Genomic DNA, 14,023 nt, shown 5'->3' with positions numbered 1-14,023 from the left:
AGCGTGATTATCCAATTCAATTTGGGTGACTCGAAATATATAGAGCTCAAGTAACTATCGTTTTTGAGCTATTGAAAGAAAATCTTGTTGATGAATGAGTTGAGCGCGGGCAGTATCTTCTGGCATAAGAGACTCCTATGTTCGAGCTCATCCCTTGGTTGTATGCTATCAAGCTCTGGTATCAAACCGTCGAGTCCCGCGTTTCTTACTCTTAATAGATTCTGAAAAAGAATCTGACACCCTCGATACATCTTTTAGAGAACTAGCACCTCCGTACAAGGGAAAGAGGCTTTCCATACACATTGATGTGGCAAAATCCCACCGCCTGAGTGGGCATACATCAAATTCTCAAATGTGGAAAATCGCTCGGGGGCCATCGCTATCAGCAGCTATCACATTGAAGAACGATCTAGCTTACAGCTTTGAGCGGTTTATTGACTCGCATACCGCGATTCGTTTATAAGGGATTGTTGCTAGCTCTTACACTTGTTCTCGCTCACTGCCTGCTTCTCCCTTCTTTTGAGATTAGATAATTCGGACGGTCCCGAAGGGACCTTCCTTCGCAAAATTCGGGGTATAAACCGAGCTTTACCAGGACCTTTTTCTAGAACCGCTCCGGTCTTTGAAAGGTCTAGGCTGAAAGTCGACAAAGACGGCAATATTGTGTCATAGAGTCTCCATAGGCCTTGGTCAGTCGAAACTTCAATGTTACTCACGTCCCTGATGACTGGATGAGCATCATTGACGCTTAAGTCTCCCAGTACGTCACCAAAAGGTTAATGTCGCATCTTCAGATGGGTAAGGAATTCCTTAGAACCATTTCTCACCAATATATGCCTCATTGCATCTGGAAGTCGTCTATGTGATGAGAAAGAGGCAACTCATAGACTCCTTCTAACATTGACAGGAATCGATACCAGTCTGGTCTCTAGTGTAATTCAACTGCGTCCTGGTAATTTGGATGTAGCCAGATGATACCAGTGAAGTCATCTAAGAAAAGCAGTCTCACGGCCTGTCCTACTCTACCGAACGGAAGGTATACTGGCATCCGATAGTAAATAGTAAGATCAGAGTCAAGAAGGCAGATACGGAGTCGAGCTTTAAATGGAGAGTTAGACCGATAGCGGGCATTGAAAAGATACACTGCATGTGCGATGAGGTCTGTCGCATTCATCGTCCTGACTGTTTTGTAAGAATCGATTATCATTTTACAGATTTCATAGTCATTACATGGCTTGACACCTAAAGACCGTAGAGTTGTTTGCGATCACGATCATCGGCGGCTGTCGACTCTATGAAGCAAAGCTCGAGTCCAGTAGGAGGGGCCGTGCGGTGATTCTGATTTAGAAAGATATTTATAGCCTCGCACCGACCTCTAGAAAACTATGAACCGTCTTCGAGCGGGATGATTCGAAGTCTTTTGAAGACGTGGTATTCTACTGAGTAGGACTGATGCTTTCCTCTGAGAAATGTTTGTGGAGTAGCTTTGCTACATGGGAGTGCTATAGTCCTGTCATTGAAGAGAAACTGGCAAAATCCTAGGAAATATAGCCATCCAACTCGTCGATAAAATGTAAGATTCTGAATTAAGCGAGGCCCATCTTCGCGAAGACAGAGGACGCCTCGGTAGAGTACGCCCTCGATCTAACTCGACGTGCATATATATGTGCCCTCGGTGACAAAAAGTTAACCAATAAAGTCTCGAAAATTATCTGACGCGGCGAATGCATCCCTCGATATAAGAAAAGTAGTATGAGTCAACTCCGCTTGAACCAATGGCTTTAATCGCAATAATTCGAGAGTCACATAGGCAACAACTATTATAAATGGATCGTAAATAGACCATAAACAACCTAAGTATTCGGGCCAGCGATAGCGCATATAATCGTCCGCCGACGCTGCCAGCCGTTAAAAGGTAGAGCAGAGCGCGCATGGCAAATGAATTTATAGTAACGTGTTCCATTTTTGGTCGCGATCCATACCTTCGCAAGGTGCAGTCAGAATGAAATCTGCATGGATGATAAATTGTGCAACTATTAGCGCCGAAGCACTCCGCAGGGAACTATATCATACTTTAAACCCAAATAAACTCACTAGCAAGTATGCATAGGTCTTTTGCGTTTGGCAAAGGGGCTGCTCATTATAAAGAGGAAAGGCAAAGAAAAGTATAATTTTATCGTTCTTATACTGACCTTATGCTCTAGGCTGTTGTTGAGGCATATCTTCCAACATATATCGATTAGTGTCATAGTCTTGCTGGCGTTTAAGGGAACTATTAAGCAACGTCTCGATCCTTTCGCGATGAGGCCCTAATTGTTTAAGCTATCCAAGCTTTTCAAACGACTATCTAGCCAAGAACTTTAAGTTAATCACTTTTATTTTCCGGGTAAATAATGAGTAGATAAAGTCGAATAAGGAAAGATAGTGTCGAAAAGTAGAAATAATAAGGTTAGCTTTAAACTATAGATTAATGTACGTGCCCATAAAGTCCTATGTATTATTAAGCTAAATTCGTAGAATCATTCCAATATTGCCGAGTGGAGGTCGGGTATCTAGTTTAAAGGAATAAACCTTAGAGTAGATGCTGACTACATCTATAATTTTGAATAGCGACTTAAAGCCAATGCCCTTTTCCCCGATCTTATCATCCTACCTGGCCTTGGAACTGCATCTCACTGTACAGAGCGATTCGACATCGAGTAATGTAAAACCGACCTTATTAGTCTAGTACGCAAGAGAATCGTAGTTGAGGATGAAATCCACACGAGGTGTTGCATGATATTCGCTGTCATCCGCATTCTGGAGCAATTCCCAGAAAAAGTGAGTGAGGTCACCGTAGATGCCATCAGACAAGCTGTGAATTAGATTAGCAGGAGTTCTTTGGAGTCCAGGTATTTTACTACATTTTCAATCCATTAGAAAGATCACGAAGATTGATGTCATTCTCAATGTCGACAGCATCTCTAGCGATGCGACGTCTCGTCTAGAGTGACTCTATATGTTCTTTTGTCTCCGCTCGTGTAGGCATGTCCACTTTCTGAACCGACAAAAAGGATGTCCATGCACGTTCTACTTGGCCTCCTTCATGTTAAATAGCAAAAAGTAGCAAAAAGTGAGGTGCAGGTCTCCACTCCCAGACGATGCAAAAGGTTGCGGAGACACGGGATTTGGGAGCAGCTTCATCTTCGCTGACAGGTGGTTGAAGTTTGGGTCTCCAGGGGGAACCATGGGTTGAAAATGCTACCTAAGAACCCGATTTGATTGAGGGTGTCTAATCGGCCCAGCATCCAATGAACCTGTGACCAGGTGGCTATACCTTGTAGGATTGGGGGTGCATAATTTAAGACATTTATTGGTGCCAGGCAGAAGCGACCAAGTGTGCTGCGAAAAGTGTTACGCAAGACAGGAGCTGGGGGATGCTGCATCACAGTGTGCAGCGGGACCCGTCAGTGGGCCGCATTCATGAACCACAAGTCTTGAAGAAGGTCATAAGATGGTAAGAGATGATCCCCTGGAGTTGAATCAACCTAACTTGAAAGATAAGATAAGTGCTATTTTGATGATGGAGGGGGCTTTGCCGAAAAGGCGAAATCTCATCACCTCCTTCTGTGCCCAGTGATAGAAGGTCGGAGGCTGCTGACCCATTTAAGCGCTCGCGGATGCATATGCAGTATCAGCAGAGTCAGGCCTTGAATACCTCGCATAGCCATGCAAATAACCAGGGCCTACGAGTAAGTACCCACCTGATGCTAACGAACGAGTTCGTCATGTAGTTAGTTGCAAAGATAGATTAACCTTCCTACGCGACGATGTCGACTAGCCAGTTCCAAGGACACAATAGTACAGCTCTGGTGTGTCGGGGTTCATCGGTTTCGACATTCGGATTGGGCATGTAATATCCTAGACTGTGTTGTAACAAATAAATTCGGATTCCGTCAAATCTCCTTTCTTCGAACGAAAAGGACGGAAGTATCCTACCAAGATACCTAAATAGTTGGGTCAAGGTCTATACCCGGAGGTCAGCAAGATTATCTTCTCGGCGGCAGTCGGCAGAAGTTACCGAACCATATGAAGCTTCGAATCACGTGACTATCGAGCAAACGTGATCAGATGTGGACTTGACGGTGGATCCCGCCTTCTTGGCACGTTTGGGCCGCAGTCTGCAGGTGGGCGAGGCTTCGGCCGCGACTGCGATAAATGGAGTCCAGGATGCTCGGTACTGTCGCGAACGATATACATTGACCATCATATCGCGATGGCCGTTGGGAGAATCGCCTTCCACAATCATTCACTTGACTGCGCTTGAACCCTCATACCGTCGGTTACTCGTGTTTCCGCCTGCAAGCAGACCATCATGGCCTCGAACGGGCCCAAGTGTATGCGCCATCGTTCTATTCAATATAGATATGGTACTAACCACGCAAAATTACAGCCTCGTCGACGGAGCCAAGCCTGTTGGCCGCATCGGGGTTCAAGTTCAGCAAGGAGGACAGAAAGTCCGGCAAGGTCAAACTCAAGAAACTCCCGTTCCAGGTCAAGAAAAACAATGAAGCCAATGGTACGCACGACTCACTCTTCCGCTCGATCACGATCGATAACATTGGTCTAGGAGTCAAGAACGGTGCTGCTCCCACCATTTTGTCCCCCCTCACACCTCATTTCGACAAAGACACGATGGACAACTTTCCCGAGGGAAAGCAAGAGCCCCTCGAGACTCTCATCTGCAAGCATTGCAAAAAGGTGGTTTTGAAACGGACTGCAAAGGAGCACGTCGCGCTATGTCTCAAGTCAAAACAAGAGAAAGCCAGGAAAAAGAAGGAAGCGCGCGAAGCCGCGCAACGTGCTAAAGAACGTGCAGAACGAGCCGATGATGATGACGATGACGACGATGACGGGAAGGACGGTAAGGCCAGAAAAGGCGCAGCCAATGGCGAGGGCGACGATGCCACCAAGAAAGGGAAGAAGCGCAAGGCAGATGCTGAAGATGATAAGGAGCCGAAGAAGAAGAAGAACAAGAAGGAAGAACAAAAGCCAAAAGCCCCGAAACCCAAAGGACCTGTCGACGTTGAGAAGCAATGCGGTGTGACCCTTCCGAATGGTGCTCAGTGCGCAAGGAGTTTGACATGCAAGAGTCATTCGATGGGAGCCAAGCGTGCTGTGCCCGGCAGAAGCCTACCGTATGATATGTTGCTGGCGGCATACCAAAAGAAGAATCAGGCGAGGCAGCAAAGTAGGTGGAGAAGTTATCTTCTGGTGAAACCATTGACTAATATTTTCTGTGTAATAGAAGCTGCAATCGATGCAAACGCACCAGCTCTTCTTGACGATGACCTCGACGGTGCCCTAGGTGGACCCGTCGACTCAGATGAAGAAAAAGACGCCGTCATGACTGCGATATCTCGAAGTCTATCTCGACCCCAGCCACTTGTCACACGCACACTCTTCCCTACTCGACGGAAATATCAGCTGGTGCGGCTGAAGGAATCACTATCGAACGCATTAAGTGGTAACAGAAGTGGTGGTCTCTTCAGCGTGCCCCCAGACAGTGCCAAAACCGTGATGCCTCCTTCCGCAACAAATGAGAGCTTCTCTGCAACTAATCTCCTATCTGCGTCTCCAGCACCGGTCGGCGTTGGCATGTCTCAACCCGGACTGAAAGTACCGAGGAAGACATCGATCGACGTCGCTTAGAGAGACAGCGATCGACAGATGTCCGATACACACCCCGTGAACAAGGAGACAGGACATAATACACCGACATCCACTCGCTGCTTGTACCGGAAGAGGCGCAGAACCATGAAATTTTTCTCCACCGATCCTCCAAAGACGAAGCCATGAGCGTGGATATGGCACTTTGAGTCCTTGAGAGGCATTGTCTAAAGACAATAGTTTAGACTCTGGCCTTCTGTCTTTACAGATCCTAGATGTCGAGTCTAGAAACTCGAGATCCGTTTCAACCCAAAAGATATTGGTAAAGAAAGCAGACCTTCTTGCAAACCATTCGTTAACTGGAAGGCGCTCGATGCCCTGCACTATGATTTTGGTTGCAGACCAGCAGCTCCCAGATTTCCGATACTCGTGCCTCGCCACTCATTCGGCGATGCGGCTCAGTCAAGTGCTGTGAAGCATAGACTCGCATTTGTACCGCCAAAACCAAAACTGTTTGTAAGCACAACATTGGTTTTCATTTGTTGTGCGGTATTCGCAACATAGTTGCAATCAAACCCCTGGTCCCAGGATTTCAAGTTGATGGTCGGAGGCAGAATGTTCTGCAAATCTCGTTAGACTCCGGTGACATCGCCCGGCGGTCGAGGCAATGCGGTACATACCTCATGGATAGCCAAAATGCTAAAGACTGCCTCTATGGCACCTGCCGCGCCCAAGAGATGGCCGATGGCACCCTTGGTGCTGCTGACATTGATATCGCTAGCCCTGCTCTTTCCATGCTCTCCCAGCATTAACGATTCAATGGCTTTGTTCTCAGCAGCATCCCCAAGCGGGGTGGATGTGGCGTGGGCATTGATATAGTCTACTTTTGACGGAGGCAGATCTGCAGCTTGAAGGGCTTTCTTCATGGCTAGGAACGCACCGCTCCCGTCTTCTCGCGGAGCAGTCAAGTGGAATGCATCAGCCGAGTTGCCGTACCCAGCTAGCTCGGCGTAGATGGGTGCCCCTCTCGCTTTGGCATGCTCGAGCTCCTAAGCGGACCGGTCATTAGACCATTCGTCCGAGGGTTGAAATCTCTTACCTCCAATACAACACACGCAGCCCCCTCCGCAATGACGAACCCTGCTCTTTCCTTGTCGAATGGTCGGGACGATAAAGAAGGGTTGTCATTCCAGTCAGTCGCCAAACTTCGTGATCTGGCAAACCCACCGATTGCGAGAGGGTGAATGCAGGATTCGGCTCCTCCAGCAAGCATGACATCTGCCTCCCCGGCTTTGATGAATCGAGCAGCGTCGCCGAGAGAGTGAGCACCAGTCGTGCACGCCGTGGTGACAGCATGGTTTGGGCCCTGGAGAGGCTGTTGTCAGAAGGGCCTGTGTCCTGGTGAATCGAGGGGCTGGCATAGGAAGCGACTCACCCGCAATCCATACCTCATGGAAATATGGCCAGCTCCAAGGTTGATGAGAAGCCGTGGGACGAACAGTGGGTGGATCTTGCGGTAGTTGTTGTTCTAAAATGTTTGCTATCAGTCTCAAGTTCGTCATTGAAGGGCATTCCCAATATCAAGTACAGCTTGGTGGTAGGCAATAGAAGTATCATAGAGCTCCTGGAGGTTCCCAATGCCTGATCCGAGACATACACCCTATGCTAGATGTTAGCCTTTACCAGATGATTCCACCGCCGGACTTCCCATCCATACCGTCATTTCAGGGTTGAGGCCTTTCCCGCCCTCGAAGCCCGCATCTGTCAACGCCTCTTCGGATGCTGCCAGGGCATACTGAGCGAATTTCGCCGTTTGCCGCAATTCCTGGGTTATCAAGTATTGAATCAGCAGAGCGTTCTCTGACACCGCATAGAGGTTCCACTATCGGTCAAGTCGTACAGAAGCAGAGATGTGGTCTTCTGCGACCCATGCCCCGTCGCCATCGTCGGGAGTCACTGGAACAATTCCCGCGACCTGACTTGGTAAGGCAGTGAACTCAGCGCCGAGATGTTTCGTCGAGACAATGCCACATTCGCCCTTCAGCAGGCGCTTCCATGTCGTTCGGATTCCTGAGTTGACGAGATGAATATAACTTTCAACACAAGGGTATTGAAGCAGGGTAGCTCAGCACTCACCCACTCCCAAAGGCGTCACAGCACCCAGACCAGTCACCACCACTCTCGGCATATCACCTCCTTATCCGGGGTTGCAGATCTCATCCACTCCGGAACCCGTACTGTTCTCGGGATTCTGTGTTTGTCCGTACGAGTACGCGGAAAGGAGAACAGACACAGCGAAGCTAAAGAAATCTCCGATCGCGTATCGCCGCCAAGGTCGAGGTTGGCGCCTCCTCGGACATGGAGTTTGCCGCCCGCCGCCCGCCGCGTGCAAATGGCCGGCACGCGCCTCGCTGACACTTTCCATGTCTATCTCTACAGTGGCGCCCACGCCCTAATGCTTCTTCAATTACTCAATCGTTATCCGCATTCTACGTATCTGTCAGTAATCCAGTGCCCTGTATCTCGTTGATACCTTCCTCGTCAACGAGGGCAGAAAAAAAACCTTGGAGTGAGATCTCGTAAGTTGACTTCCGTTTCTTGATTTTCAACATTTCCACATTTCCACTTCTTCACTGGTGTCGACTTTTAAAAAGAACCTGGTTGAATTTCCTTCCACGTTCGATTGATACTTCTATCTTGGGGCTCCCTTCACATCATATATCAATCAAAAGACAAAGCCCAAACCATGTGGTGCCCTCACCTACCACTGATAGCTTCTACGCTGTTTGCATCTTCGACCCTCGCCTCCTTCTATGATAATCCGGAGTGGGATCTTCCCCAGGCTGGCGGCACCCCGTTAGAGGAATTGAAGGCAAAATGGGATTTTGATGTGAGTCCGTCTTTCTGGCCTATATCGACAGGGCCGGCGTGTTCAAGCTGCTTGATATCGGACATTTGAGTATTGAGTATTAACGACATCAAAACCGAAAACAGTGGGGCTTCACTGGGATATCGACCTTTGCACATCTAAAGCATGTCAAGTGTCTCACCACCCCATACGAGCCATTTGATATTGGGATCCTCGGGGCACCCTTCGATACTGCGGTCAGCTATCGGCCTGGTAAGTGAGCCTCGTCTCGTCACATTTGAATCCCCTCCTGGCTGGAGAACAAAGACGAAGCCGTGTGCAAAGCGGTTATTTTTCTCCTGCCGTGGGTTGAATCATCTTCGGGCCATCGAGGCATCCACCTCCTTCAACCCTCCTCAGCTACCACTCCAATGACACTCGCCATACTGACCTTGATGAAGGCGCACGCTTCGGACCCCGTGCCATCCGCGCGGCCAGCGCCCGCCAAACGACGTTCCGAGGCTTCAACCACCGCGCGGGCCTGAACCCCTACAAATCATGGCCCTCTATCCTCGACTGCGGCGACATCCCCGTGACGCCGTTCGACAACGCGCTGGCCCTCCACCAAATGACAGAGGCTTACCTCGAACTGGTCTCCCGACGGCCCCTCTCCTTCTCCAACCCGCCCTCGCACACGCACCCGAAAATCATCTCCCTAGGCGGCGACCACAGCATCGCGCTGCCGGCGCTCCGGGCCCTCCAGAAAATCCACAACCAACCCATCGCCCTCCTCCACTTCGACGCACACCTCGACACATGGCACCCGGGCGCGTACCCGTCGGCATGGGCCTCTACACCAACCCAAGCGGACTTCACGCACGGCACGATGTTCTGGATCGCGAGCGAAGAGGGACTCATCCGCAACGGCTCCTCCGTGCACGCGGGGCTCCGCACGCGCCTCGGGGGGACGGATTTCGCGGACTACGACAACGACGACCGCCAGGGCTTCCTGCGCATCGAGGCGGACGACATCGACGGCCTCGGCGTGCAGGGCATCATCGAGCTTATCATGCAGCAGATGGGCACGGATACCCCCGTCTATCTCTCCGTGGACATCGACGTGCTGGACCCGGGCCTCGCGCCGGGCACCGGCACACCTGAGCCCGGCGGCTGGACGACCCGCGAGCTGATCCAGATCCTGCGGGGTATTGAGGACTTGAATCTCGTGGGCGCCGATGTTGTGGAAGTCAGTCCTGCGTATGATGGGAACGACGAGGGGACGGCGCTTGCCGGTGCACAGGTCGTCTATGAGCTGCTCACCAGCATGGTTGTCAGAGGGCTCAAGGACCGTGGCGAGTATGTTGCGCCAAGGAAGCCTGGTGCTGAGAAGTTGGTGAGGAAGCCCGAGGCGAAGTATGTGCCGCTTGGGAACAAGGGCGAGAACAAGGTTGTCGCGGGAGAGGGCGTCAAGGATGAGCTGTGATGCGGGTGATGGAGACCGTCCACAAAAATGCAGATGCATGTGTAATGCCATATGAAGACAGGCACACAAACGAGCTAGAAACGAGTGCGGTTCTCGAAGTCCTTGACGTACAGCAGTGGAAAGAACACATTGGAGGCACTTAGTCGCCAGCCAGATCTGTCACTGTTAGAAGATACCTTAGGTAGGTAATGTGCAAGATACTACATATCTAAAATAATAGCCCTGCCTTGCCGTTTGATCAATGCTATTGATTCCTTCGACTATCCGGCCGTCGTTCATAGCCTGTCTCTCACTCTTCACACAGGAACTTCTGCTCCGTACAACTCCAGCATCAGCCCAAGCAGACGAGTTTGTAGTCAATCATGAAAGGTTGCCCTCGTCAGCCTGATGCTTGTGGTGCTTGCTCAGAAATAGGGCCTGATCGATGTCCACCAAAAGGCATCGTCATCTAGGAAACCCAACGTCGAAGAGAACGAGAGCGGCATCAGTGGCCGGCACTTCCCAGATCTTCCAGAGACAACCAAGATGAGCACGTCTGCTTCTTTCCCACTCCAGATTTAAGAGTAATAGCCCCTAGCCCTGACGCCTTGCTTCGTTGTGCATGTTTTCAGTCCCTTATGACTTTTGGCGCAGAACCTCGTGGTTGTGTCCACCATAAAATCAGTAAATTCCAAATCCCAAACTCCAGACCATGGAAGAATGGGTTGTTAGAAGGCATATCTAGACCCTTGTCTTGTGACAGGTTTCCCCTGACGATTCAGTACAGGTGCACTCGACTGAGCGTTTCGTGCTGAATTAGACTCCCCATTCGCCGCATTCTTTTTCCCGCGAGCTCTCGGCTTGGGTGGTGGATCAATATGCAGGTGTCCTAGTTCTGTTAGTGCCGTAGAATTCTTCCATCTCAGACATCGGTGTGATTTGTCGCTAGCATACGTTTTCGTCCTCGTTGACATCCTTGTCGGCAGCTCCTCTTCTTCTTCCTCTTCCCGAGGTGCAAGGGCGGCTGCTCGCTTTTCCATATGCTTGATAATGATATCTCGATGCAGACTGAGTTCCTTTTGAAGCTTCTGCTCCCGACTGCCGCGGGAATCAAGCCAGCCGATCAGCATATCTAATTCCTCTGCAGTGTCATAAAAGGCCCATTGCTGGGCATTCTCTAGACTAGTTTTGCCTTCTTCCATTTTCTTGCGTTCGGCTGGGGTCATCTGGAATCGGCGATAGTATTCGGATTTTTCTTGCTCATTGACATCAATAAACCCTTGATATTCCATAACGTCAGGGCCTTGAACCCAAATTCGACCGTTGGCGTATTCCGCATCGGCAGTAGAGCTATCGGGCAACCCTCCATAAGGCATGGCATTTCTTTCAAACCACCAATACCGGTTGCAAAATCGATCTTTTCCTAGAACACGTGTTCGGGGGCAATCTGCTTCACGCAAATCACCATCAACGACGAGAATTTGGTCTTCGTATTCCGCGATTGCATCTCGTTCTTTATTGATTTTTTTGAGGACTTTTTGATACTCTTTACTTCCTTTGTTTTGCTTGGCTTCAGCTGCCTTTTCTTTACGTTCCTGTTCTTCTTCGCGCTTCCTCTTGCGCTCAGCAGCTCGATCATTTCCACGGCGTAAAGAACGTGTGGTCATAGGTGGCTCATCTTCGGAATCTGGTATCGAAACATCGCCATCTTCAACTTCTGTCTTCTCGGCCTCAGTAGCTGCGTCCAGTTCCGGAACTGGAGACGGAGACTTTTCCGGCTCTGGTGCGAGTAATCTTCGTTCAATTTGCAGCTCCTTTAGCCTGGATACTGCTTCTTTGCGTGCTCGTTGATACTCAATCTTGAGCTTCCGGTAATGAGTCATTGTGTTGCTCATCTCTTCCAAGAAATTTTTTACCGCCTTGGTCTCTAAGAAGAGTTGGCAGATTATTTGGAGTGCCTGAGTCCGCAAGTTGATATCCATGGTGGAATACTGTATTTGTGCAGTTTCAATGTTAGCATCGGCATCAAGGGGTGCAAGATGAGTGAGAATCTCATTGCACACATCTCTCAGACGTGGTCGTCCTGCAACTTGATGGAGCAGGCCCACTACGATCAACTCCCAACCACCATATCTGAAGTCTCGTTTCCGTAGCCGGTCGATCCAGCCATAGTCGCCAAACATCTCAGCTGCTCGGTGAGTCACGATGTCTTTGTCTTCTTCTGGCGGAGGCGGTGGCTCGGCGAATTGCACTTTATTGAGGCTGCTCCGAGTTCTCTTGGCTGGGTATTCTGGTTCTGGAGTAGGCGTGGGAGGCTTGCTTTCTTCTTCTTCGGACTCTTCTTCTTCATCTGACTCTGGAAGGTCTGGAAGGGATATCTGTACGGCACCCTCCTCGTCGTTCTCCGCGTTAACCAATTGCTTGAGGAGTGCACAGTGGCTTTCGACGAAGAGCTCACAGTCAGCTTCTACTGACGAGAACTGCATTGCTTCGACGAAGTCGTCGAAGGTGAACGAATCGAGTTTGATGACTTGGCAATAGACATTCAAGGTATTCCAAGTTTCAAGTAGAAGACCGACCGTGTGTTCCTTCAGGCCTGGAACCACATGGTCAATAGAGATTTCTCCTTTGCACTGCTTCCTCGCCATGAATTTGAGATTGGGTCGGTGAGTTCCGTCACGCAATGGTTGCACATCCATGTCGTCAATGGGATATTTGATCGGCGGAGGGGGTGGAGGAGGCTGCACCATTTGTTTCTGGGGCATAGGCTGTTGAGGGAGTGCGAGACAGTGGCCTGGTGGCGGTATGGGCGGCATGGGGGGATGGCGCAGAAAGCCGTAGTAAGGATCATAGACTGGTGGTGGAGGCCGCTGGGCTGGCGGATGCATATGACCCCATGGTTGAGCAGCGTATGTCGGATCTGCTTGCACAACTCCGTGATACCCATCTTGGTATGCTTGTTGTTGCTGAACAGCAAGGAGCTTGGATTGTTGGGATTGGCCTTTCTTTCCTTTAGGTGCAGGCTTTAATTCTGGGAGTCTGTGAGGCTGCCAAACCCCAAACATGCCGTCTTGTTCCGGTTCTTCATCCTTTGCCTGATTCTTCTTCTCAGCCTTCTTTGCGGCCGCCTTGCTGCTGTACAGCAGATGGGGAGGAACGGTGGTATCTATTCTGAAGCGCTCTGCGATTTCAGGTTTGACGATCCATGGCGCACCATTCCAACCCTCCCGTGTGACTGTGTTTTTGATGAAGGAGCGCAGCATTTGCTTGGTAAAAACCTTGCGGTCTCTGACAATATGGGCGTCATCGACCAGGGCTTCTTCTCGGGGTCGGTCGAGAAGTCTAACAAAGTATCTGGAGAAAGAATCTCTGACCAGGGTTCCGCCCGGACTTCTGATCTCTGCAAAGCGACCCTTGTCCCTGACCCTGCCATTGAATCTAGTGCCGTCCTCCAGAAATATGGTGACCAGCTCGCCGGGGTAAAAGTCATTTTTGAACTCATTGAAGACCTCTTCAACTAGGCTGTCAATGCGGGAAGTGGTGGAGAATTGTACCCGACGCAAAACAGGTTCTCGGAGCGCTTGGGGGAAGGCCTCATCGATCTCTCGGGAGCCGGCTTGTTCACTCCGCAGCGCGTCAAAAAAACTCAGACCGGAGCGACCAGAGACTTCGCAGGTAAAGAACCTAGACTTGAAGAAGTCCATGCGCTCCAGATAGGCATCGTAGGAAGTGAAGATCTCATTGGATTCAGATATGACCCACACATCAGACTCTTGGTCGTCAATACGAGGGTGCGCAAGGTAGCGGATGGGTTTTCTTCTGAAGAGAACCATCCCTGCGGGCGGGGGAAGAAATGGTCGGGAGGTGTAGCAATGGTCAATGGCCGACGGAGAGCGGTTCTAGGGCGAAGTCGGCCTATTCAAGAGGATTTGGTTAGCATTGGGCTGGTTGACGCGGCGGCCCCGGTGGTTGCGACAGGGTAACATGGCGAGAACGGGAGAGAAATAGTTTAATAGACCTACATTTGCGAGTGGAGACGCGTCGGGAGGGGAGAATTGGAGAGC

General features: G+C 50.2%; 4 protein-coding genes across 4 annotated transcripts; 2 read left to right on the top strand and 2 right to left on the bottom strand.

Moving 5' to 3' along the window:
* Positions 1-4,354: 4,354 nt before the first annotated feature.
* A1O9_11815 (SAGA-associated factor 73) lies at positions 4,355-5,691 on the top strand (the record flags this gene model as incomplete). The annotated part of the gene is made up of 2 exons (XM_013399324.1): positions 4,355-4,376; positions 4,433-5,691. 2 exons carry the CDS (start codon positions 4,355-4,357, stop codon positions 5,689-5,691), a joined length of 1,281 nt encoding a protein of 426 aa, XP_013254778.1.
* Positions 5,692-6,107: 416 nt separating this feature from the next.
* A1O9_11814 (3-oxoacyl-[acyl-carrier-protein] synthase II) lies at positions 6,108-7,837 on the bottom strand (the record flags this gene model as incomplete). The annotated part of the gene is made up of 8 exons (XM_013399323.1): positions 6,108-6,269; positions 6,330-6,698; positions 6,749-7,015; positions 7,085-7,177; positions 7,238-7,309; positions 7,367-7,474; positions 7,550-7,719; positions 7,786-7,837. The coding sequence occupies 8 exons, from the start codon at positions 7,835-7,837 to the stop codon at positions 6,108-6,110; spliced, it is 1,293 nt and encodes a 430-aa protein (XP_013254777.1).
* A 558-nt stretch (positions 7,838-8,395) lies between these two features.
* A1O9_11813 (agmatinase) lies at positions 8,396-9,980 on the top strand (the record flags this gene model as incomplete). Its single annotated transcript, XM_013399322.1, has 3 exons — positions 8,396-8,539; positions 8,644-8,770; positions 8,959-9,980. 3 exons carry the CDS (start codon positions 8,396-8,398, stop codon positions 9,978-9,980), a joined length of 1,293 nt encoding a protein of 430 aa, XP_013254776.1.
* A 707-nt stretch (positions 9,981-10,687) lies between these two features.
* Positions 10,688-13,792, bottom strand: A1O9_11812 (uncharacterized protein; the record flags this gene model as incomplete). The annotated part of the gene is made up of 1 exon (XM_013399321.1): positions 10,688-13,792. One exon carries the CDS (start codon positions 13,790-13,792, stop codon positions 10,688-10,690), a length of 3,105 nt encoding a protein of 1,034 aa, XP_013254775.1.
* Between the last annotated feature and the right edge of the window lie 231 nt (positions 13,793-14,023).

The sequence above is a fragment of the Exophiala aquamarina genome, assembly GCF_000709125.1.
Source record: "Exophiala aquamarina CBS 119918 chromosome Unknown aczIA-supercont1.19, whole genome shotgun sequence".
Classification (NCBI taxonomy): Eukaryota; Fungi; Ascomycota; class Eurotiomycetes; order Chaetothyriales; family Herpotrichiellaceae; genus Exophiala; species Exophiala aquamarina.
This window is presented reverse-complemented; position numbering and strand designations above follow the sequence as displayed.